General features: G+C 40.4%; 2 protein-coding genes across 3 annotated transcripts in view; one reads left to right on the top strand and one right to left on the bottom strand.

Annotated features, from left to right (window-relative positions):
• The window catches only part of EFHB (EF-hand domain family member B), a 50,788-nt gene extending 34,372 nt beyond the window's left edge, over positions 1-16,416 (bottom strand). Inside the window, exon 1 of one of the 2 annotated variants that reach the window (XM_086674204.1) lies at positions 14,626-16,416. In XM_086674204.1, the coding sequence (XP_086530330.1) occupies positions 14,626-15,534 (909 nt within the window). In that variant the 5' untranslated portion in view covers positions 15,535-16,416. The remainder of the gene's footprint in view (positions 1-14,625) is intronic. The other variant, XM_025913834.2, reaches the window with a different exon arrangement.
• Positions 16,417-20,779: 4,363 nt separating this feature from the next.
• The window catches only part of RAB5A (RAB5A, member RAS oncogene family), a 30,665-nt gene continuing 25,894 nt past the window's right edge, over positions 20,780-25,550 (top strand). The window contains exons 1-2 of the mRNA XM_025914045.2: positions 20,780-21,134; positions 24,096-24,352. Of these exons, the coding sequence (XP_025769830.1) occupies positions 24,190-24,352 (163 nt within the window). The 5' untranslated portion in view covers positions 20,780-21,134; positions 24,096-24,189. The remainder of the gene's footprint in view (positions 21,135-24,095; positions 24,353-25,550) is intronic.

The raw sequence follows: 25,550 nt of genomic DNA, 5'->3' as shown, positions 1-25,550 counted from the left end.
AATGTGAATTAAAACAAAGATGTAAATTTGTATCATACGGATACACACAGGCAGCTCTTTCTGCCCACAGGTCCCATCCCCATGCTTTAATAAAACCACCTTTTCTGCACCAAAAAGAAAACAAACAAACAAAAAACCAAAATACACAGAATCACATCTCTATACGCAGCAGTACACGCAGAACACATAGACAAAAAGTTGCTAGTTGTGATTCTATTTGAGTGGTGAGATTATAAGTGACTTATTTTCTTCTTTATACTATTCTTCTTAATATTTTACTACTATATATTGCTTTATAAAGCAAAAGAAAGCAATAAAAGGTTATCAAAAAGCCTACAAACAACATCAAATAGAAGGCAAACAGCAACAAGAGCACCAGAAACTAAGAATAATAATCAAGTATATGCAGGCCCAAGACAGAATTTAGAAGCAGCTTTAATGGCCACCTTGAGTCTACTTCCCGAACTCTAAAAGGTAGCCTAGGGGGGTCCTAATGACCTTCCTAACCTGAGGAAGAGAGCAATGATCTTCCTGAAGATTTTCTGTTGACTCAGGGAGGTTTGGTGTCAGGATCCAGCCAAGAAATATAAACAAACATTAAGTATAACCCTATCCCCCAACACACCATAAAACACACTCTCCAGGACTCTGAACTCCTAGGAGGGACCTCTTCTTGCACCACCAGGGATGGGTAGAGTTCCTTAGCCCTGTTCCTCAAACTTTAGTCACATGAACACCTATAGTTAATGTATGTATTTTTAAAATTATGTTGGCAGGGGCGCCTGGGTGGCTTAGTCGGTTAAGCATCCGACAACTCTTGATTTCAGCTCAAGTCATGATCTCACAGTTTCATGGGTTTGAAGCCTGAATGGGACTCTGGGCTAACAGAGCAGAGCCTGCTGGGGATTCTCTCTCTCTTCCCTCTCTGTCTCTGCCCCTCCTCCACTTGCACTCTCTCTCTCTGAAAATAAATAAACTTTAAAAAAAATGAAAATAAAATTATGCTGGCAAAAACTTGGGAAATGATGGATCTTTAATATACTAAGGTACATTTTAAATCTCAAAAGGAAGGATCATTTAGTGCTCTACCATTAATTTGACCTCGGAGGTTTTATTTGTGTCACTAAATTAGCCTTCTATGAAAAGCCATATATAGGAACCCCTACTTGGAGTTTCATTTCTTCAAGTGTTTCTACCACTGACTTCATTTATAAAATAAAAGGCTATTTCCAAGGTTGGTAATCGAAGAAAAAAATCTCCATATAGGTAAGACAGTGGGTTTTTATTTTTTTTATTTTTTTATTTTTTTTTAATTTTTTTTTTCAACGTTTATTTATTTTTGGGACAGAGAGAGACAGAGCATGAACGGGGGAGGGGCAGAGAGAGAGGGAGACACAGAATCGGAAACAGGCTCCAGGCTCTGAGCCATCAGCCCAGAGCCCGACGCGGGGCTCGAACTCACGGACCGCGAGATCGTGACCTGGCTGAAGTCGGACGCTTAACCGACTGCGCCACCCAGGCGCCCCAAGACAGTGGGTTTTTAATAACATAAATCTTGCCTCCTTTCTCTTAAAGATTTCTTCCCAACTACTATCTCTCAACCACAGATTGGTTTCAGAGGAAGAGGTACTGCCCTTTTAATTCTTGGTTTCAAACTTATTCCCCATAATATGATTAAGGCCAGCCTGGAATAAACACTTTAATAAATACTAGTAGATTTTTCAAAGGAGAGAGAGGAAGATAAAGTCTCAAACCCAGGGAATAAAAATGAAACCAAATAATCTATTTTATAAGGTATATTCATCTACATCTTTGCAGTTTCTATAGCAAGGATTCCCTACCTGATTTATCACTCATCATTTATCACTTATTTTAGCACCTATCATCCAGAAGGACAAGCCTATGCACCCCCAAGTTCAAGTCAAACATGTATGTACACCATACAGATGTGTCAAGATTGCCATCGGGTCTGGTTCAAAAGACTTAGAAGAATGAATGTTATTTTCTCTCTCTTTTTCAAAATTAACTTTGTCTAAATAATACATGTACTCTGTTCAAAAATCAAAGGGTTGTAATAAAAAACAGCATTTCCCCACCCCACTTGCATCTAGTCCTACCAACTGTCTTCTACACTTTCAGCCACTTCTGGTATTTATCTGCATGTTTCTAACCCTTATACTGATACATACTGATTAGTCTTAGACATCATCTACTGGTACCCTTTTATGATGGAGAAGGCTGGAGCTCTTATACCTCTCAGTACGGTTACATCATACTTTTTGATAAAGTCAATGGTGTTTACATTATGATAATTAGATTATTGTTCACGGCTGAAATAAGTAAGTATATTATATATTGTCATGTTATGTTATGTTATGTTATTTTTTCCTAATCGTTGCTTTTGCCTTTGCTTTTTGTGTTCTTTAATATGCCTATTTCTAAGTTTTTCCAAGTACTCCAACCAAACTGTCAAATTTCTAGGGTGTATTTGTTTGTTTTTTAAATAAGCTCTCCTATAGCACTTTGTCTTCTTGCTTTAATCTCAGCTGGTTGCTCTTAAGTCTGGTGCAGAGCTCTTGTCCTGGGAATTTTTCCTTTGCCATGCTTCAGAGTTAGGTTTGCCTATTCCCTAAACCCCATCTATCCCCATTTCACTGAAGTAAATTCTTTAGTATTTTCCTAAAAAAGAATAAAAATCAACTTTTGATTCCTTGCATGTTAAAAACAAAAAACAAAAAACAAACAGGCTTAAAATGGAGCCATTTGTGCTAAGCCCCATGTTAGCAAACTAGGACTTAATATATAACCTAATTGCAGTTTCAGCCTTTCCCAGGAGTGGAATTTTAAATCAATCAGTCTGGAATTTCCTGATCAACCCTTGTGAGGTCATCTGCTTAGTAGACCCCACCCTTACCAAAAGAAAGGTGACCTTGCCTGAAGTAATCCTTTCTTTTTATTAATGACTTCCTTATCCCTGCCCCTTCTGCTTAAAAAGAGTTACATTTTGAACAGCTCCTCATAGCTCTTTTCCACTTACTAAAGGGAATGCTGCCTGATTCATGAGCTGTTAGAAAAAAGTCCATTAGGGGGCGCCTGGGTGGCGCAGTCGGTTAAGCGTCCGACTTCAGCCAGGTCACGATCTCGCGGTCCCTGAGTTCGAGCCCCGCGTCGGGCTCTGTGCTGACAGCTCAGAGCCTGGAGCCTGTTTCTGATTCTGTGTCTCCCTCTCTCTCTGCCCCTCCCCCGTTCATGCTCTGTCTCTCTCTGTCCCAAAAATAAATAAACGTTGGAAAAAAAAAAATTAAAAAAAAAAAAAAAAAGAAAAAAGTCCATTAGATCTTCAAATTTACTCAGTTGAATTTTTTTTTTAACAGGTTCCTGAAAATATCTTTATGCTACTCTTTACATTTGATTAGTGGTTTGGCTAGGTATAAAATACAAGGTAGCAAATAATTTCTCTCTCAATTCTGAAAGCACTATGCCAATGTCCTTTAAGAGGTGATCTAAGGTGGGGCACCTGGATGGCTCAATCAGGTTAAGCATCCAACTTCAGTTTAGGTCATGATCTCACAGTTTGAGTTTGAGCCCCACAGTTGGCCTTTCGACTCTATGCTGACAGTTGGGTTCTGTGCTGACAGTATGGAGCCTGCTTGGGATTCTCTCCCCCTCTCTATGCCCCTCCCCCACTTGTGCTCTCAAAATAAATAAACTTTAAAATATTAAAAAAAAAAAAAAAAGAGGCTGTCTAGGGTACCTAATGGGCTTAGTCAGTAGAGCATGCAACTCTTGATCTTGGGGGCATTAAACCCCCTTGGTGGGCAAAGAGATTACTTAAAAAAAAAAAAAGAAGTGATCTTGCTAATTAGATGTCTAATGTAGTTCTGAATTTTTCCATTATATGTGATTTTTTTCCCTCTGTGGATGTATTTAGAATCATCTCTATATCCCTAGTTTTCAGAGATTTCATAGTAATGATCCATGGTATGGGTATTCTTTTCTTCATTTGGCTTGACCCTCAATTAACTACTTGCAAACTTTTTTAAACATTTATTTATTTTTGAGAGAATGCTGGCACAGGAGGGGCAGAGGGAGAGAGAGAATCTTAAGCAGACTCTGAGCCGAGCTCAGAGCCCAACTGGAGTCTCCATCTCACCAACCATGACATCATGACCTGAGCCGAAATCAAGAGTCGGACACTTAACTGACTGAGCCACCCAGGCACCCCAACTCCTTGCAATCTTGATTTGTACCCTAAAATCAAAGAAATGTGGCTGTATTTTTTGATAATTTTCTCTACCTCATTTTATCTATTCTCTCTTTCTGGCCCTACTATTAAATCAAATATGATGAGAGACCATAAGGCAAGCTGAGGGCCAAGCACAAGCTAGCACAACCCCCTTCCTTCCAGGGGGGATATGTGTGATATTCCTCAGGCACTCCTGGTTGCCCAAGACATAGGAAAGGGAAAGAAAACCAACAGTTAACTGATAGAGGTCACAGTTGGGCAGGAAATAAGTTTCCAACAGTTTACAAATATCTTAGTACAATTAGAAGAAAAGGGGGATCTTATCAATAGCCTAATCTCCAGGAACTCTCTACTGTGTTTTTTTGTTTTCCTACTGTCTTAATGATAGTGTTTTGCTAGAGGGAAAAACAACTCTAGCCAGAAAATAGCTAGGCCTCCAGTAATCTGTGAGTCTTCTTTAGCATATGGAAATCCCTTTAAGAAACTTCTTGAATCTACCTCCCCCAGCTCCACAGTATGTAACCAGTCACTCTGCACAACCCCAGTGCAGCTTTCTGCCCATGCATCCTGTCTCCTTGCTTTAATAAAATCACCTTTTTGCACCAAAGACTTCTTCAAGAATTCTTTCTTGGCTGTCAACTCTGAATCCCCATGGCCACTCTAAAAACCCATCAAAATGTATCTGAATATTTGTGGGGTGCCTGGGTGGCTCAGTTGGTTAAGCCTATGATTCTTGGTTTTGGCTCAGGTCATGATCTCACAGTTTCCTGGTTTTGAGCCCTGCATCAGGCTCTGTGCTGGCAACATGGAGCCTGCTTGGGATTCTCTCTCCCTCTCCGTCTGCCCCTCCCCAACTCACACTGTCTCTGTTTCTCTCAAAATAAATAAATAAACTTAAAAAGTATTTTTTAAGATGTATCTGAATATTTCTAATCATTGTTTTAATGTCTGGGAAATATCTTTGATTTCATCCTCTGAGAGAGAAAGCCAGGGAACCTGCATTACAGAAAGTATATTTTTATTTATTAATGACCCATTTTCAGCATGGAGCTACATCCCTACCTTATCTTGGCCTTGGCATTTTTTACTCTAAAATCTGCTTTGGGAAAATAAATCCACAGATTTGGTGGAAGGGAGTGGGAGCTGGTGCAGAGAGGTAGGGAGTCAGGCTAGCATAGGATAAAGAAGTGGAACCAGAAGCCCAACTGTGCTGAATATCAACTTACAACTGATCTTTTGATTTTCAGATCCAAACTTTACTACACTTTCTCCCAAGGGCTGGGCTTCTCAGGGATTATCCCAGGTTCCTAATATTTCCTTGTCTTTCATGACCTTGACATTTTTGCAGAACAGGCCAGTTATTTTATAAAATGTCGTCCTTCGGTTTAGGTTTGACTAGTGTTTTCTTATGATTAAAGTTATACATTTTTGTCAGGGGTGTCACAGAAACAATGCTGTGTTCTTCTGTCAGGGAGCACACACTGTCAATCTGTCCGATTACTAACAGTGTTAACTTCAGTCACTGAATGAAGGTGATATCTGCTACATTTCTCTACCATAAAGTTATTTTTCCTTCGCAATTAATAATTATTCATTCTACGTAAATATCCAGTTCCGTACCAAACTTTCACTTACTGTTTAAGATCCATTGATGATTTTTGCCTAAATCATTACTATCATGATGATTGCCAAATGGTGACTTTCTAATTCCATCATTCCATCCACATTTATTAATTGGCATTATACTGCAAGGAAGCTTTTTCTTGCTGGCTGTTCAATTTTTCATGTATTTACATAAGTCTGAGTTCATGGATTTCTATTTTACTCAATGCCCCAAACCCAACAGTTTGGTTCACTAAGAGCTCCTTCAAGCTTGTTTCTGTGCCCCTTGACACATCTGCATTATTCTTTGAGAATTTTCTTACTTTTTGGCTCCCAAAAGTGTTCCAAGTTCATACTGTACTGCAGCAGCCCTAGAGTCAGCCATTCTTCCAGAGTCCTTATTCCTTTTAATACAGATGATATTCAGAAATGAAGGTCTGGTTTCTGGTATGTTCATTTGTTACCAGATAAACATTGCTTCTAGATCCTCTTAGAGAATAGAGGTAAGGTATGTATGTATGTATGTATGTATGTATGTATGTATGTATTTATGTATGTATACACACACCCCCATACTAGCATCTATAACAATTTTATAATACTCTGTTTTATAAAATGCATGCAGATACATAGACATGGATTCAGACATGGACATAGATATAGATATACCATGAGTGGCCACCAATTAAAATCCAACCAAGCAGGATTCCTTCTACCCTTTTCCTTTTCATATTGGTAACTTTTTTCTCTATCAGTGAGAAACTTGGCTATTTTCCTCAACATATCCACTCATCTTCTCAGGCCCTCTGTATGTAATCAAACTCCCAACTGTACTGACCACATCCTTACTCAATCACCCCTTTCTCAGTTCCTAATCACAGCTGTTCTGCTTCATTTGGCCACCTCCTCAGTCAGTTCCCACTATTACAGCTTTCAATGACCATGTCTATGATTGGTTCCCAAGATTCAAGTCCACTCAGGAAGGTTGATACAAGACCATTTTTAGGGGCACCTGGGTGGCTCAGTTAAACATCTGACTCTTGATTTTGGCTCATGGTTTGTGAGCTCGAGCCCTGCACTGGGATTCTCTCTCACACACAAAATAAATAATAAACTTAAAAAAAAAATAATAAAGAGTTAAAGAGACTCTTCCTTCCAACTTGGGTCCCTGCTTCAAAAAAAAAAAAAAAAAAAAACACATCATTTCTAGCTGCTAAAGACCCATGGACCCATAATCATATGCCACTTTCCCCCCTCCAAACTCAGTGTGGGCTACCGCAATAGTCTCATCTCTCCCACGGGGCCTTGGTCAAGATCACTCTGTTTTACCCATAGATATCCTTAACTCTGAATATCTCAGAGAAACAGGAGTGATAACATCAATTTCTTTCTGCCCAAAAGGCCCTGAACCCATTATGCAAATGAAACCACTCAGTTCTCAGAATTCTGCAGAGATTGGTTCTTTGCAAATTCTGACAAAATGAATCTTTTCCCCAAATAGCTATCAGCTACTCTTATGAATGAAAAAAATAATAAGGCATCCCCATTACATGACATTTACTGTATTATAAAATCATTTGTCTATTGGTCTCAGGTCTATAGACTCTAAAGTCCTTGAAAGTAGGCATCCTTGTAGCACCAATGCCTAACATACTGTCTAATCATTGTAGATACTATTTTTACTTATTTATTTATTTATTTATTTATTTATTTATTTATTTATATTTTTAGAGAGAGAGAGAGCATGTGCAAGTGGGGAAGGGGGCAGAGGGGGAGGGAAAGAATCTTAAGCAGGCTCCATGCTCAGAGCTGACACAGGGCTCAATCCCATGACCTTGGGATCATAACCTGAGTGGAAATGGAAAGTCAGACACTCAACCAAATGAGCCACCCAGGTGCCCCTAGTCATTAAAGACACTATAATTTTTTTAACCTTTATTTGAACCTGTACTTCCTTCTTCCTCTTTCTACATCAGGGCTCAACACTATGTACTTTGTAAGACTCAGTTTTTTGTCTAATAACCCAGCGTTTCTGCCATAGTCAGTATATTAGTGGTGATCAAGGGACAGTCTGAGGATGTCTTGGAGAAATAACCATTACAAAGATTTTGATCTCTAACAGAGTGCTTTCTAAGAGCCAACAGCCCTTTTATGGGCTACATATAGAAGACCTCTTTTTACCAGAATCCTTTTAATTCTTGAGGGACACTCTAAAACTCTCTCTTTGTAGGCCACCATTTCCTGCAAACTTTCCTGAAGACAGGTCCTTGCTGCTATACCAATGCCTTTTACAAGAAGGACTAGAAGGCCTAATGGAGTCTCATAAATCCATCAGAGCAGACCTTCACATAAAGATCAACACCAACTTTGGACAGCAACTTCATGTGACAACAGGATGAGTGTCTTTACCTTGAGAAGTATTTACTCCCCTTCCCCCAACTGGAAACGGCTCTGATTGAGATGAGCTCCCCAATTCCCTGAATGTACCCTGATGCAAAGTAATTGTCCTCAAGGATTGATTTTAACAGGCTCTTCACAATAGGGATTTCCATCTGAACTCACCTCACAGCCATATGCTTGACACTGGGTTTTAACTCACCCAAATGCACTTCCTTCCTCCTGTAAGATTGGATGACCTCAGGAGCATCAAATACGTTACCATTACATTCCTTGGTGACAATGATGAGGGATGGCCTGTCTTTCCTCTTTTAGCTATGTGAATTCTACCAAGCCTACCAAGAAATAGGTAATACACATAATGGATAAACTGATGCAAGCATAAAGAATGGGAATGTGGAAGGAATTCTTTTTATACCAGCATTACTCCCATACCAAACTCAGAGAAAAATGGCACAAAAATAAACACTAGTGTCTGATCTTATATGGGATCATAGATGCAAATATGCTAGTAAAATACTAGCATAAATCCAGGAATATGTTATAATTATAATATATGACAACCGGGTAGGGTTTAGCTCAAAATATAAAGATGGTTTGCTATTAGAAAATTAATGGTTTCAATTTGGAAAATACGTATTTCAACAAATGTGGAGGAAAGCTCTTAAGGTTCAAACTCTATTCCTGATTTTTAAACATATTGAGCAAACTGGGAATGAATATAAATATCCTTAATTTCATATATCAGAAATCTCCACCAAAAATAATACTTGATAGTGAAACACAGGAATTCTTCCCATTAAATTTTGAAAAGAGACCTTACTTTCAATATTGTATTATTGATCATAAGCAATACAGAGAAACAGAAAATAAAGATAGCAGGTATCCATACTGAAGAAGGAAAGGCAAAGTATCAATATGCCTACCTAGAAAATCCAAAAGAAATAATTGTTAGCTAGGATGCAATGGGAAGTTGCTTAAATAAGGGGACTGAAAACTATCACAGAATGGAGGACGGGAAGGGACAAAAGCAAGGAAGGAATGTGTTTTGCTTCACAGAACCAACAGTTCCAGCCAAGGAGATGACCAACTAGGTGTTTCAGCCAATAGCCCTTTGACAGGTGTGTCTCACTTGGTGACCCCTTACTTGAGCCAGTTTAAGCTGAATAGGCATTAAGGACCTACAGAGGAGGTCCCAAGGTGTCTTCAAGTCACCTTTAGCTCATTAGAATACTAAGCTCTCCTCCTATGAGCAGAGTTTTCCATCATTTTTTTGAACATACAATGTATGTACTAGCATGTTGACATGCTAGGCATGAGCAGTTGAACCAAAAGTGCATATGCAAGCTCCATGCCCCCTCCTCCAAAACGCTGGGAGACAGTGCTTTGAAAGCTATCTCCCTGTCTTCTTACTTATAACAATAAAAAGCTCTTTGCTTTCAACATTTCCTTGGATTGTGCTCAACATGATGCACCCCAAGTGGCAAACCTATATAATGATAAGCAATTAAGATAATAGGAGCTCACCAAGATAACCAGATATAAGAATAAGAAAAACAATGAAACAGGAGTGCTGGGGTGGCTTAGTTGGTTGAGCCTCTGACTCTTGATTTTGTCTCAGGTCACGATCCCAAAGTCATGGGATCAAGCCCCACATCAGGCTCCACACTGAGTGTGGAGACTGCTTGTAATTCTCTTTCTCTCTCCCTCTGTCCCTCTCCTCCATGCTCTCTAATAAGAAAAAAAAAAAAAAAAAAAAAAGAAAAACAATGAAAAGAAACATATGAAACAATTTTCAATCTCATCACATAACCAATAAATGTGAATTAAAACAATGCCCTACAAACCATTATTAATTTTTAAAATTCAGTGGTACAATCTTTTAGGAAGGGATTTGGCAACAGTAACTAGAAAATGATCCATTTGTTGGCTTCTGCTATAACTCTATCCTAAGGAAATATTCCAAGATATATAAAAATGTTCACAGACTACTTTCATAGAAAACAGAAAAATCTGGGGAAAAAAATCTAATGTCCAACAAGAGAGAGAATGAATTAGCTAAAAAATCATATATTGGCTTAAAGAAATATATTTTTTTAATTTTATTTATTTTGAAGGAGGGGGGCAGGGAGGGGCAGAGAGAGAGGGAGAGAGAGAATCCCAGGCATGTTCCACATTCAGCACAGACCCCAATATGGGACTCGATCTCATGACTACGAGATCATGAGCCAAAATCAAGAGTCATATGCTTAACCGACTGAGCCACTCAGGTGCCCCAATATTGATTTTTTTATCAATAAGAGATCTTTGAAGGTCTCTGTAATAACACTGAAATATTATTAAATGATAATTAGTGAAAAATCAAGAAAAACTATGTTTAGTGTAACAACTACATTAAAATGCATTTGGAGAAAAGTGTCACAAGAAATGTCGTATAGTCAACGATACAAACTCTTGACTCTGAAGTTGTGACTTCAAATCCGGAGGCTAACACCTCCTAGTAATATAACTGTGGCCAAATTCCCTGATTTGCCTCAGTTTCTCATCTATAAAACGGAATTTAATAATAGCAGCTGTTCCTTTTTCCAAAGAAGACATCCAGATGGCTAAGAGACACAGGAAAAGATGCTCAACATCACTCATTATCAGAGAAATACAAACCCAAACCACAATGAGATACCCCTCACATCTGTCAGAAAGGCTAAAATTAACTCAGGAAACAACAGATGTTGGCAAGGATGTGGAGAAAGGGGAACACTGTTGCACTGTTGGTGGGAATGCAAACTGGTGCAGCCACTCTGGGAAATAGTGTGGAGGTTCCTCCAAAAACTAGACATAGAACTACTCTAGGGGCACCTGGGCGGCTCAGTTGGTTAAGCAGCTGACTTCAGCTAAGGTCATGATCTCGCAGTTTTCAAGTCCAAGCCCTATGTTGGGCTCTTGCTGACAGTGCAGAGCCTGGAGCCTGCTTCAGATTCTGTGTCTCCCTCTCTCTCTGCCCCTTGCTCTCACTCTGTCATTCTCTCTCAAAAGAATAAACAAACATTTAAAAACACAGAACTACTCTATAACCAGCAATTCCACTACAGGGTATTTATCCAAAGGATATAAAATGCTGCTTCGACAGGGCACATGCACACCAATGTTTATAGCAGCACTCTCAATAATAGCCAAATTATGGAAAGAGCTCAAATGTCCATCAACTGATAAATGGATAAATAAGATGTGGTATATATATGGAACAGTACTCAGCAATCAAAGAGAATGAAGTCTTGCCATTTGCAACATGGATAGAACTAGAGTGTATTATGCTATGAAATAAGTCAGTCAGAGAAAGACAAATATCATATGATTTCCCTCATATGTGGAATTTAAGAAACAAAACAGGTGAACATAGGGGAAGAGAAAGAAAAATAAGATAAAAACGGGGGGAGGCAAACCATAAGAGACTCTTAAATAAAGAGAAGCAACTGAGCATTGGTGGAGGGGAGGTCAGTGGGGGATGTGTTAAATGGGTGATGGGCATTAAGGAGGGCACTTGTTGGGATGAGCACTGGGTGTTATACGTAAGTGATGAATCACTAGGTTCTACTCCTGAAACCAATACTACACCGTATTTAACTAACTTGAATTTAAATAAATAAATTTTAAAAAATAATAGCAGCTGTCTCATAGAGTTGTTGTGACAGCAAATGAGTTAATACCTGCAAAGCTCCATGAGCTGTGATGTTGATATGGTAAGCTGCTAATAAACATTAATGTGAATGCAGCAGAGTGCTAGTAGGCATTGTATTAGGGAGATAAGATGCTGAGTGTTTTCATTCCCATTTTCTAAACTTTCTATGATATTATTTTTGTTTTACAGTAAAAATGCATATTTTAATATTAAAAAATACTATTTCTAATTCATGCTAATCTCTTCTCTTGCCTATATTCTAATTCCACTCCCTCCCGTTTATCTAGGACCTGGTTCCATCCATTATCTCTTTTCTGTTATCTCAAACTCCTCTAATGATTCACTAAATAAATAGATTCCTAACTGTAATCTTTACTCTCTTCACTGTCACACTTCCTAAGGAAAAAAAAATTCACAATAACTTTCTTCAATTTGAATTTCCCATTCACTCTTCGGTATATTGGGATCTGAATTCTCTTTCCGTTATGCCATTCTAACAATGTTGTTAATTTCCTTAACATTCAAAACTAATTAATGTATATCCTATTTACCCGATCACAGGTGTTTTAACACTTCTAGTCACTTTCTCCTTGAAATTCTCTTTACGGTCCTATCACACTTAGAAAGGAGGATGTGAGAGGAGGAGGAAGCACAGGTTTTAGAATTGCCTCTGTTGGAAACCGAAAGCTGGTAGCCTGTGTCTGAGATCAGGTCTGAAGCCATAGACTATAGAACCAATCCAGAAAGGAGAAGCAGGTGTGGTCAAGTGAAAGTGCTTGGCTGGGGAAATCCAATAATGGAACCAGAAAGCAAAGTGGGTCAAAGACAAAAGAACACCCTGAATCCCAAGGGGAACAAAAAAGTCTGCAGTTGCAGAAGAAAATCTGCAGAATCCCCACGACCACTTCAGCAGAATTGTATTGTCAAATCTCAGTGTGTGGAGTCTTTTATTCTCAGAATATCTTAAGGATGCTTTTTTTGTATAACTCAATACCACCCTCTCAGACTCACCTCTTTCTTCTCTAACTGTTCATTCTCCTATTTATTAATCCAGCCTTCCTTCCATTTATCGTAGATTTACCAAATGATCACTATAAGCCAGGCATTGTGATATGCCATGAAGCTGCACAATAAATAAGGTAAAAGTCCTTCTCAAAAGCTCACCCAATTCATATTTCTTTCTCTGACCACCACATTAATGTGTTTCCCAAGGTTCTTACCTAGGCACTTCTATGCTACTCATGGCTCCAACTGTCTCACATTACCAATGGGCTCCCTGGCTTCTTCATCTGATACTTGTAGATATTTCAAACTCAGGACGGCCAACACCAGACACTCATTTGCCACCAAACCAGAAGAGATCATTATCAACCTAGAAACTTTTAAGTCATGCATCAACTTTCCTGTCTTTCACCACATAGATGAACAAATGGATAGCAATTCTTAACAATATCATCTCCTAAAAAGCTTTCAAAACTGCACTCTCCTCTCTATTCTAACTCTACATTAATTTCAGTCCATAATTACTTTCATAAAGCCTTCTGTTTCCTGTCATCCATTATCTCCCCCTTCCAGTTCATCATTACTACTGATGTCAGAATTATCTTTCCAAAAGACAAATTTTATCCACCATTGCTTTGTATCCGTATGTTTTACCCCTGCATTCTGGACATTTAGATTTTGTCCACAGATTTCTTTTGTTGTTGTTGTTTATTTATTTTTGAGAGAGACAGAGACAGAGTGCGAGCAGAGAGAAGGAGACACAGAATCAGAAGCAGACTGCAGGCTCTGTCAGCACTGAGCCCTACATGGAGCTCAAGCTCACAAACTGCGAGATCATGACCTTAGCCAACATCGGATGCTTAACCAACTAAGCCACCCAGGCACCCCCATCCACATATTTCTTTTTCATCTGTATCTCTCAACACCATGCTGGATAAAAAGAATTGCTTATATTTCCCAAACACAAGAAACTCTGGTCATGCTTTATGCCTTTCTTTGCCAAAAATGCTCCAACCTTGTTTTCCATCTGATATGTCTAAATTTGCTCAAATATTACTTGCTAGGCAAAGTATTTCCCATCTCCTTCAGAGCTGTCCAACTTCTCCACGGAACTCTGTGCTTAGAGTATATCTCTATTAAGGAAGAATCACATTTGTTTTGCATTCATTTGGACATCTATATAATACTTGTTAGCTGTCTCCAACATTGAAATGAGTGCCTAAATGTAGATTGTAGAGATCATGTATTTTTTATTTTATATTTTCCTGCATCCAGCAAAATGGCCACCGCAAGTCTTTGCTGAAAGAATGAATAACTCACAGAATAAATAATGAATAGGAGAAAATGTGTTTTTCTTTCCCTTCATTACATGACTAGGAGGATACAACATGTATCTCAGTGAAAGGGCTGAGAAAATGCAGATTGAGAAATAGAATGAAAGTCAAAGGAGAAAGGCAGGAGAAATCAAGAGGAATCACTGGTGTGCACAGAAAACAAAGCTGAGATCTAGGAAGAGAGGCAGAGCATGAGAGGAGATCAAAGTGAAAGCTGGAAAGAATCCAACAGGACAAGGAATATCAGAATCCCAATGAAATCTTTGCAGTTTCACTCCACGAACCCAAACAAGTCTCATCAGTTTGTCATCCTGGTAAAGACAGGACATTCCACTGTTCCTAGGAAAAGAACTAGAAAAAAAACTTACACTTGGCCAGCAAGGCATCCGATCAAAAAATTTCCCAGAGTATATAGGTCTGATGCAATCTGGAGGTTCTACTCCAGGTTCATTGTTTTCAGTCTCTTTTCTCTCTTCTGGTTGTTGGGCAAACTGGCACTCAGAAGGTTCTATCACCAAGCCCATTTGGGGGCCTGTTTCATCTGGCTCTTCTAGACCAGTGTCTACCACTGCAGGAGGCTTCACCTCTGCACTGGGCTCCATTACCACACAGGTACCTCTTCCCAGTTCCTGTCTAGGATCCATATCCAAAGCAGGCTGTTTCCCTACTGAAGCCCCTAACGCTTTAGGGGAACCAGCTGCAGAGCCTCTCCTGCTCCCTAGAGCCTGTGGACTTTCGCCTACCATGCCTAAGGGAGGCTGTATTATCCTTCCAGAACACCCTGCCAGAAGACACTCATTTTCTAAACCCCCTCCTCCTGGCACCGTACCCAGAGGTTTTGTTTCCCGTGAGGCTGAGCCCCCATAGACTCCTAAATTACTCCTCTCCGTGAGGGTCCTAGACGTATTCTGTCTTTTTAATTTCATTTCAAGCTCCTTGCTCAACAGAGATTTTGTTTCTGGTGATGCATTCCTCTCAAATTTATTACTAACCAAGAGGTTCTCCCTACATGAGGAATCTTCTTTTCTTAATCCCACTCTCAACCCTAAATCTGTGGGAGATTTTGTTCCCATGACGACCCCCCTCTCTCCTAAATCATCCTTCCCTTCGTGAGTGGGCCCATCCTCTATGCTCTGGGGAGATTTCCTCTCAGACACCCCCATTCCTCCAACAGCACTCATCTCAAAGGGGAAGTCTATACCTGGCTCAAGGAAAGTTCCTAATCCCTTGGGGTGCCCCAAACCTTTGGGGGACCCCACTCTCACGAAAGAACACATCTCAACTCGGACTCCCTGCCCACAGCTTCCTGCCTACGAAATAACACCTAGCAGAAAGGAGACTAAGGTCTGTTTACCCGGTTACCTAGGAAACAGGGGCGTGGCTTAACGCGCAATTGTTTCTCGGGGCAGGATCCCGCCCATTTCTCCCCGACTTTCTCCAGTCAGTTTCTCTCCCTCTCTCTCTCCCCCTTCTTCTTTTTCTCCTTCCCTCCCTCTCTCCTCTCTTTTCCTCCTTCTTGACCAAATCTGGAGGGCAAGAAAACAAGGAGGATGTGGTTTTGGGCACTAGAGAGAATGTTCACTAACTTCTCTTCGTTACTAGCAAAGCAGTCCCCTCAGGATGGGTTCAACCGTGGGCTTCCTCCTCCTGGCCATTGGCCTACTAATTTTATGGCAATCAGGATAAAAGTAACCACTTCTCTGGTTGTGACCATTAATTTAGGTCCTTCCTTGTGCATGTACAAGCACAGTGCACGTAGTTCTTTCAGCCTAAAGAACTACTTTAAATTCTGTGAAGTTATTTGGTACCTGTGTTACAGAAACTACTTAAAGTCTTTCAGAACATTTACATTTTAATAAATAGGCTTTAAATAGTATTTAAATATGTTAAAGTTTGAGGGGTGTTATACAATAATGCAGATCAACTTCTTAAAATATTGTGCAACTCAAACTCTGGATATGTAAGCATGAGATTTTCTTTAAATTGGGGCTACAACTTTGTCAGGTTTTAATGAAAGTGTACTTAGTAAATATTTGTCATGTTTTACACATACAGGGGATACAGAGCACCTAGCTTAGAATCTGAATGGAATTTATAGGATTCCAGTCTTTTAGAAACTATGAAAAACTTGTAAATGAAAAACTAAAAAAAACAAATGCTTAAGAGACATTTCACATTTGAACAAATTGTGTACTGTAATTTTCATATAGTTATTATAAATATTCTTCTCCCCCAAGCACTTTAAATGACTTGAAAGCGTGTAAATGAAGGGATGTCTGTACGTATAAGCGTTCATTCAATTGTTTCATTTTTACAAATAACTACTGAGTACCTACTTTGTGTCTATTATGGGAATATAGTGAAATATAAGCCAATCCCTCTCTCTTGGAATTTATATTCTAGTGGGGATAAATAACCATCAAGTAAACCAATAATTAAGATCATTTCACATAGTGATAAATGTTACAAAGAAAACAATACTTTGATATAAAGAGATGCTACTTTAGAATTGGTGGGCTTAGAAGTTCCTTAGGTACATGACAATTGAACCGAGGCTTGCATTTAGCCGGGCAAAGACACAAACTTTTTAAACATGACTAGCTCAAGTTCCCATAATTTTTTTCTCATTGCCTTGCCATCATGCCCACGTTTCCTTATGTTAGAATTACCTTTAGGTTTGCCTCCAGGTAGTCCCAGTTAAAACAAAATGTTACCAGTCATTACTATCTATGATTCATTCTTCAACTACACAATGGAGGAAAGACGTCCTGGAAGAGAAGGTAGAATATAGAGGGTAAGAGTGCCAGGAGTGACAGAGAGACGTAAAGTGCTGGGAATTTGTGAGTGGATGTTTATAGATTTGAGAGCAAAGGAAGCACTAAGGGCTGTGTTCAAGTCTATAACTTTATTTAGGGTCTGTCCACTTTGTAGCTTCCTTAACAAAATCTGTCAGTTAGTAGGACTCCACATTTGACACTAAAATATATGCACTTATCAGTCCTCCTCAGTTAACTGGGGCTAGGAAAAAAACACAGGCATATTGTGAGTGGCAGCAGCACGAGAAAAGCTTTACTGTGGCATTTCAGTCTCTGGCAGCAGATCTTAAAAGTGCTTAGCCACTGGCACAGTACTCTTTAAGACAAACATTATGACTAAACTACAAAACATTGTGGAATGTATTCATGAAGGAGGTGAATTAAAAGACCAAATTGGTAGAAGAAAATAAATGAGGAAGCAATATCCTAGAACAATGAAATGGGGAGTTCCTACCAATTTATAAATTTCCGCATCCCTGTGTTATTTGTGAGGTCTTCTCCAATCAAATGCTCACCACTCTAACTATAATTAGGTTCACAAATATTTTTGAGGCCCTTGTTATCTCAAAGATGCTTTGTGAGGAATTGAAATGATGAATAAATAACGGTCTCGGTCCTTTAGAACTTTAAAATCCTAATGAGATTTTAGCTTCCCTAATGGGAACAAAAACCTGAGGAGAAAAGCGTAGGCACTGTAAAATAAGTTGGTATTAGAACCACTACAGAGAGTAAAGTGAAGTAGCGTGAAACTACAGGAAAAAAATAACTAAATCCAGTAAAAGTACAGTTAACCCTTGAACAACACAGATTTGAACTGTGTGAATTCATTTATACGCAGATTTTTAAAAAAAAAAAATTTTTTTTTTCAACGTTTATTTATTTTTGGGACAGAGAGAGACACAGCATGAACGGGGGAGGGGCAGAGAGAGAGGGAGACACAGAATCAGAAACAGGCTCCAGGCTCTGAGCCATCAGCCCAGAGCCCGACGCGGGGCTTGAACTCACAGACTGTGAGATCGTGACCTGGCTGAAGTTGGACGCTTAACCGACTGCGCCACCCAGGCGCCCCACACAGATTTTTTTAAATAAATCTATCAGAAATTTTTTTGGAGATCTGCAAAATTTTGAAAAAATTTGCAATGGCATAGCCTAGAAATACCAAAAAAAATTAAGTGAAAGTTAGGTATTATTGTAAGAGTGCAGTATGTAATACATTTAACATACAACATGTTATTGGTAAGGCTTCTGGTCAATACTGGGTTATTAGTACTCAAGTTTTGGGGGAGCCAAACATTACATGCAGACTTTCAATTGTGTGGGGTCAGTGCCCCTAACCCCTGCATTGTTCAAGGGTCCACTGTATCTTCAGATGCCATCCAGAGGAGTTGGTGTCCTGGCCAAAGTGAAACCTGCAGTGATGGGTGGTAACAGTGTTCTGGGAGGGAGAGAACAAAATGATCAAAAATGCCAAGATGATAACATACCAACAACATTCTGGGAACAGAATAGACCAGTGTGATTAGGATACAAAGCAAGTGTTTGGGGAGAGGGAGACCATAGAAACAGAATGAAAGAAATGTGGGACAGGACTACAGAAGTTTGGACTCTATTTTGCAAATGAGATATCCTTGAGCATTTCTGAGGAGAATGACTGGCTGAAGCGTACAGAATGATTGAAGACAGGTGTGTGCATTAATTCCTGTTTATATTAATACTACCACAGCCTGGGTGTTGGGATTAGATCACAGATTTGGGGATTAGAGAATTTTTGGTATTAGAATGGACAATGGTTTATGAGGGAAAACAGGAAGAGTGAAGATGATTCTGGCCTTTCATGTTCAGGTGACTGGGAGGCTGTTAATACCAGTCAACAAAGCAGAAGCAGGTTTGGGGTGGAATAGGTTTGGTTTACATACTGTTGACATGTCAAAACTGATGTGACATATCCTATTTCCTGATTCTTCCTTGGATTGTCCAAGAGGTATTAACGTGACTAACACACTATATTGGAACAACCTCTTGGGATAAAGTGCCACAGATACCATTTAGGTATGACACATTATGCTCTTCTGGTTAGTAACTGGGGAGTTGATCTAAAAGACTGGCTATTCAAGGATTCAAATCATCTTCATTGCATAACGTTGACTGAGAACCCTCAGGATACCTTCCCTAGTACACATCCTAGACAATCAATATCAATGTTCTCAAAATGAAGCTTATAGGGGCGCCTGGGTGGCTCAGTCAGTTGAGCATCTGACTTCGGCTCAGGTCATAATCTCATGGTCCTTGAGTTCAAGCCCCACGTCAGGCTCTGTGCTGACAGCTTGGAGCCTGGAGCCTGCTTCTGACTCTGTGTCTCCCTCTCTGTGACCCTCCCCCATTCATGCTGTCTCTCTCTGTCTCAAAAATAAATAAACATTTAAAAAATTTAAAAAAAAATGAAGCTTATAAATGGTAAACTGCAAACTGAAAAGTAGTCCTTATCCTGAGGGAAAGTCAATTTAACATTCCACCAAATTACAGAATGAATTTTGTTTTGTTTCAGATACCTGGCCAGAAACTACTCTATGAACTTTAACAAAGCAAGGTGTGTATGTAGGTCTGCAGTGGATGGTAATGAAAGTTTAAGTTGTACTGGAATCCTGCTTAAACTCAGGCTGTGGAGCCAGCCTTCAGGTTAGAATACAATTCATCACCAGCGCAGTGGGGATTTTGGACAAGTTACACAATCTCTCTGCCTCAAATTCTTTACCTTTAAAAAAGGCACGCCTCATTCATTAATTCCACACTTGACTGAAGATTCTGAGCTGGCAGGCACTATGCGAGACAGCGTTGAGGACCACTTTGGGGAGTTAATATTCTAATGTAGGAAGGCATTTAGTTTCAGATACTAGTTTCAGAGTGAAACCTTCTAGTATAAGAGTAAAATGGAAAAACTCCTCTAAAGCGTTTCGTACAGTAATTCGCAAAGGAAAGCCCCGAATAAAAGCGAGCTATTATTTTAAGTTTGCTCCCCACCACCACCATCAAAAATAGGTACACTGAATGAACAAAAGCAAGTTATTAAGATTCCCTCGCCTAGAGACAACTTTTGGTACGGGGTCTAATCCTCTTCCCTGGGTAAATAACCACACCTTTACAACACATCCATCCCCCCCCCCGCCCCCCGCAGGACATGTTCGGGGGCTCTCCCGTGCTAGAAAAGTACACCCCCTCCCCCACCCACCCATTCCCCTTAGCCAAGTTGCCAGGGTTGGGGTGTTGCAGGGTAGAATAACTGGGACCGTGTGCAAATATTCAGCGGGAACTTCGCCGCCCCCCATGGCGGGGAGCAACAAACCCCAGTTTTCTCACGCTTCCCCGAAAGCCAGGGAGTAAAGGAGTAACCCCCCCCACCCCCACCCCCACGCCGGCCGCCGGTAGACCGAGACAGCCACCGAGATAACAATGGCGCCGACAAGGGCGGGGCCGTGCTTGCCTGGGATGTGGGAGGGAGGTGGGAGGTGGCTGAATCCGACGCGGCCTCTCGCCGAGGTCACGTGACACGGCCCACCCGGCCCCGAAAACCAGGCCGGGCCGCCAGGGCTTCGACAAGGGGCGGGGGAGCAGACGGAGAGAGCGCACTGGAGACGGCGGAAGTGACGAAGAGGCGTAGTTCGCTACGTGCAGCGACGTGGCGGCGAGGCCGGCGCCTGGCGGCGGAAGTGGCTCCCGCGCTGGGACTTGAGTGTTTGTGTTTTGGTTCGCGACGGAGCCGCCGGCTGGTCTGAGGGGAGGAGGCAGAGGAGGGAGGAGGAGGAAGAATTAGTCGGAACTCGAGCGCCGGCGGTGGCGGAGGAGGAGAAAGGAAAAGAGGAAGGCGGAGCGGAGAGAGGCGGAGACGGAGCCGGACGGGGGCGGCACCACGGCACGATCCCGGCACCGTCCAGTCTGAGGGGAGCGGCCTGAGGAGGAGACGCGCCGCCGCCGTCTAAGCCACAGCCTCACCCTCTCCTCGGGCCACGCCTGGGACCTGCTGCTGGGAGGCTTCAGCCCCGCGGCTCCGCGTGCTGCGGTCTCAGGTAACCAAAGCGTCCCTCCCCTGCCCGGCGCCGGCCGGGACCCCAGGTTATACGCTGTCCTCGGTCTCTCCGCGGCCCTGCCGGCACGGAGTCCCCCGCCCATTCTTCCCCGCCCGGCGCCAGTACCCAGAGCTATCGAGCCTGGCGTCTCGTCCTGCCGGCCCTAGTGATTCATTCCTCAAACAGCTCTGGAGACCAGGATTTGCAGACTGGCTGAGGGAGCGACGGGTGTCACCCTTTTCCCTTCTCAAGATGGCGCCGTGAAAGAGTGCCGGAGGCCGCGGTTCCGTCTGGCCCCTGTCCTGGCCGTCCCGGAGGGGGTGGTCCCAGCCCGAGCCAGGCCAGGTTGGGGGAAGCAGGATGGGAAAGAGGGCCAAGGGGCCTGGCGGGTCCTGCTTGTTCAGGCCGTTGGGAGTTTGGTATCAGATACTCAGGTACTCTCCAAGGAGGAACCGGGGCCTACAGCAGGTGTGAATGGGGGGGAGCTCCGCCTACCTGCGACTTCCAAAGACGGGTAATGGAGGGGGGAGGCGCGTCAACATGCTATGCCTAGGGACTGTCTGGTCTAAGAAGGGTGGTGAACCGCAGCTTAAAAGAACTCAAGACAGCTGGGCCGCTGCACCCGCACAGTGGGTAGAGACCTTATTAAACCTGTCTGCTGTTCTCCTCCCTGGGAGCTGGTTACCCCCGTGAGATTCTCAGACTGTAAGCTCTAAACGTCGCAATTCACATAGTTGGGGTTTGGTCTCAATGGTGATTCGGATGCCTTTCAGATAACTGGTTAAAAAAAAGAAACGTGGACCGCCCTGTTTTAAGTCAAGAGAGCTCAGAAACTTTATTTTTAATGCAAAATTGGGATAACAGGAGCTCATAGGGTTGCAGTAAGCAAAATTCATGGAATAATGGTTGGCACAAAATAAGGGTCTGGTAAATGTTAGCTGCTGTTATTGATGCTATCTTTATTAACGAGCTCCTAGAGGACTTCATAGGATACCGGTTGTTCTCAAAAGATTTTAAAATGCATTTTATGCAGAATCTTCGTTTTGCAAAACAAAAGTTTCGGTAGCGAATAAAAATGAATGCCCATGATTTTTAACCTTACTGTGCTAACTTTATACATTTATTTCCTGCTCTAGAGTGTTGGAGAGAGATCTGTTCCAACAGCTTTAACCCTTAAAAGGCACAGCAAAAAAAAAAAAATTAATTTTTTTAATGGGAGTCTCATGTTTTCCCTGAAATTTTGGGCCATGAAAATTTGGAGCATGTTGTCCCTGACGAGTATTTCAATTTGCTGTTTTGTGGGTAGTGAGACAACTGGGAAATATTTCAATTGGTATTGAAATATCTAAAGGTGTGTTCACATGTTTAGTCTGCATGATGTTCTGTTTATTTTATCAGAGAGCCACTCTAACTGCCATTTTTCAGTCCCTGTTATGTGTTGGCCACTGTATTAGAGACTTTTTTTTTTTAACATATATTCTCTCATTTAATTCTGCAGCAGCTATGTAAGTTAGTTAGGTATTTTGGAAATGGAGACTTCAGTATACCCAGTCAAGATTACATCACCAAATCCAATATTTTTTAATGTGGTGGGGAGTCAGTGTGGAGATTGGGGCATTTTTTTATTACAGAAAAATGTTAAAGTACACAAAAGAGGGGGAGAATAGTAGAATGAACCCATCACCTGCTTTAAATGATCTATGGCCAGTAGTGTTGTATTTATATCCCTACTGTTTAGAAACAACTTAGACATACCATTTCACGTTTAAATAGTTCAGTATGTGTTACTAAAAGAACTCTGCAAAGCTGCTGTTGAGATAAGGCAGTGGTGATTTTATTGTCTCAAATATAAGGTCTCATTGGTATTTATTAATCCATTGTCGAGAGGGAGTTTTATATAACCTCATTTCATGGGGAAAGCAAATTTCTTATATGAGGTACCCAAATATAACAGTGATTTTTAGGGGGAGGAATCATCAGGTTTAGTATTACTAGTAAGCACATAATCAGATTTTGACTGAAGATAAGAAAACTGTGATTTTTGAGTAGATTGGAAGAGAGTCCTTTTTAATGTTCCCTTACTCCTTTCAGATTGAAAATTAGCAGTAGGTATTAAGAAAAGAGTTAGAAGTTGCCATTTAGGCCAGTTTTTTCTAAATGTGTTAAATGGAAAATAACGACTTAATTATTAGCCCCGAAACTACAGAAGAGTGTAAGTAAATAAGACACCAATAAGCTAACCACATAGAAAACCACTGTTAACACTTCCATGTATGATGTATTTGAGCACATGAGGAAACAGTTTTAAGTCTTTTAGCTACTAGACACACAAAATATTTGTTACTTTGACATTACCATTAATCAAAAACTGTACAATTTAAGAGGGGCCTTCAAATAATAGCCAACATTTATTGAGTTCTTACTATGTTCTAGGATCTGTTGTAACAACTTCCCATTTATGAACTGAATTTTCCCCAAAACTGTTTTAACCCATCTAGTCTGGCTCCAAAACCTGAACTCTTAAGTCATCTCTCAGGTTGACTGGGTTTGAAACACAGCTGTGTTGTGGCTCTGTCATGGCTCTGTCACAGTAACTATGTGACCTCAGTCAAGTTACTTAACCTCTCTGTGCCTGTTTCCTCATTTTTAAGGATTGTAACAGTCTATAGGATTGTTGAATGACTATGTTAAGTACTTAACTACCTGGTACAAAGTTGAGTCTTAAATAAAGATTAGCTTTAAATCTTTTTTTGATCTGAAAATTATAGCAGGATTTTAGGCTTAAGTCTCATACTTTTACATTATTTCAGTACAAAGGTGGTGAATTTAAATACATGGGAATCGGTGTCCTGTAGAGGTTACAATTATATTATATGTGATAGGCAAAATTACTGAAGTGATTAACATTAGATTTGTTTACTGATTTGTGTGTTTAATAATACAATATTTGTTTCTTTACAGGTTTCTCTACATCCAGAAAGAAAAAAATTTGACACCTTGCATCCTGGAAGTTCATTTAAAAGACTGAAATTAGGGACTTCTTTCAAATTTGGACATGGCTAATCGAGGAGCAACAAGACCCAACGGGCCAAATACTGGAAATAAAATATGCCAGTTCAAACTAGTACTTCTGGGAGAGTCTGCTGTTGGCAAATCAAGCCTAGTGCTTCGTTTTGTGAAGGGCCAGTTTCATGAATTTCAAGAGAGTACCATAGGGGGTGAGATTTTCTTTTTTCCCTTCATTTAATTGAATCATACATTGGCAAAAAAGATTTTGCAGTTCCAGTTGTGTGATGATGAATACCTAAATAGGTCACACAGTGAAGAAAACCGTTCAGCAGACCTCAAGCTTTAAAACTTATCTTGATTTTTGTTTAGGTAGTATCTTTCTACATTTTGATTTCCTGGTTATCCCCAAGATGATTGTGTAAAAGCTGGACTACAGATACAAGCATGAACAGAGTCAGTGTCCCAAGTAATTAAATTTGATCCGATACCTGTTTCTTGATAATGATGAGAAGCTTCTTCGAATTAATACGTTTGTGCTGAATAATATTGGCTTTAGAATGAATAATGAAAATAATAAATAGTGAAGGTTAACCTTAAAATCCTAATTCTAAATAACTAGACTATTTGTATATTAACACTGATTAGTAAAATTAATTAAATTTTATTAAACTTGAAGAGAAAAAGTCAGTGGTCAATGGAAAGGGACATGAAAGGGAAATGGGACCTGGAGAGAAAGATCAAAGATGAGGAAGAGGTAGAGTAAGCCATGAATACAGTGGTTTTGGTAGGGTTGAGAGGGGATGGGGGGAGGGTAAGAGGCAGGACAAAGAGGAGACAACTAATAGTGCAGTGTTGTGGATAAAGACAGGAGATTGGTGATTGAATTAATCAGATTCACAGCTTATATAGCATTGGAGCAAAACTTTTTTCGGTGCCTCAGTTTCATCTGTCAAATGAAGCTTTTGAATTAGGTAATATCAGAGGAACCACACAGCTTTAAGATTCACAATATTTTGCAAGGTGTGTGTAATTAAGCAGTACTATATTTTTAAAGGTATACGTAAATAGATTTTGAAAAGTCAAACTTCTGAAATATGTGACCCAGCTAATATGTAGCAACTTTAGATCTGTGTTTTAGGAATATAACTTTATGTTGTGCATTTAGTGTATGTTCTCAGGTACACTTGATAATTTTATTCATAGTTCAGACCTTTCTAATGAAATAGTTTGTAAAACTGTACTACCTCCTGACTTCCCTGCGTACAGTAAATACAGTACATAGGTGGTATTTCCACTTTAATAGATGTAGCAATGTGTTTGTCATCTTCTTTCATTTGTGTATATATCAAGTTACACAGTGTTCTATTGTTTCAGTGTTTTATGTTTTTTATAATGGGTGACCTTCAA

This window comes from Puma concolor, chromosome C2, assembly GCF_028749965.1.
Source record: "Puma concolor isolate L17-30 chromosome C2, mPumCon1.1.hap2, whole genome shotgun sequence".
NCBI lineage: Eukaryota > Metazoa > Chordata > Mammalia > Carnivora > Felidae > Puma > Puma concolor.
The sequence above is the reverse complement of the archived record's forward strand: the minus strand, read 5'-3'. Positions and strand labels throughout refer to the sequence as shown.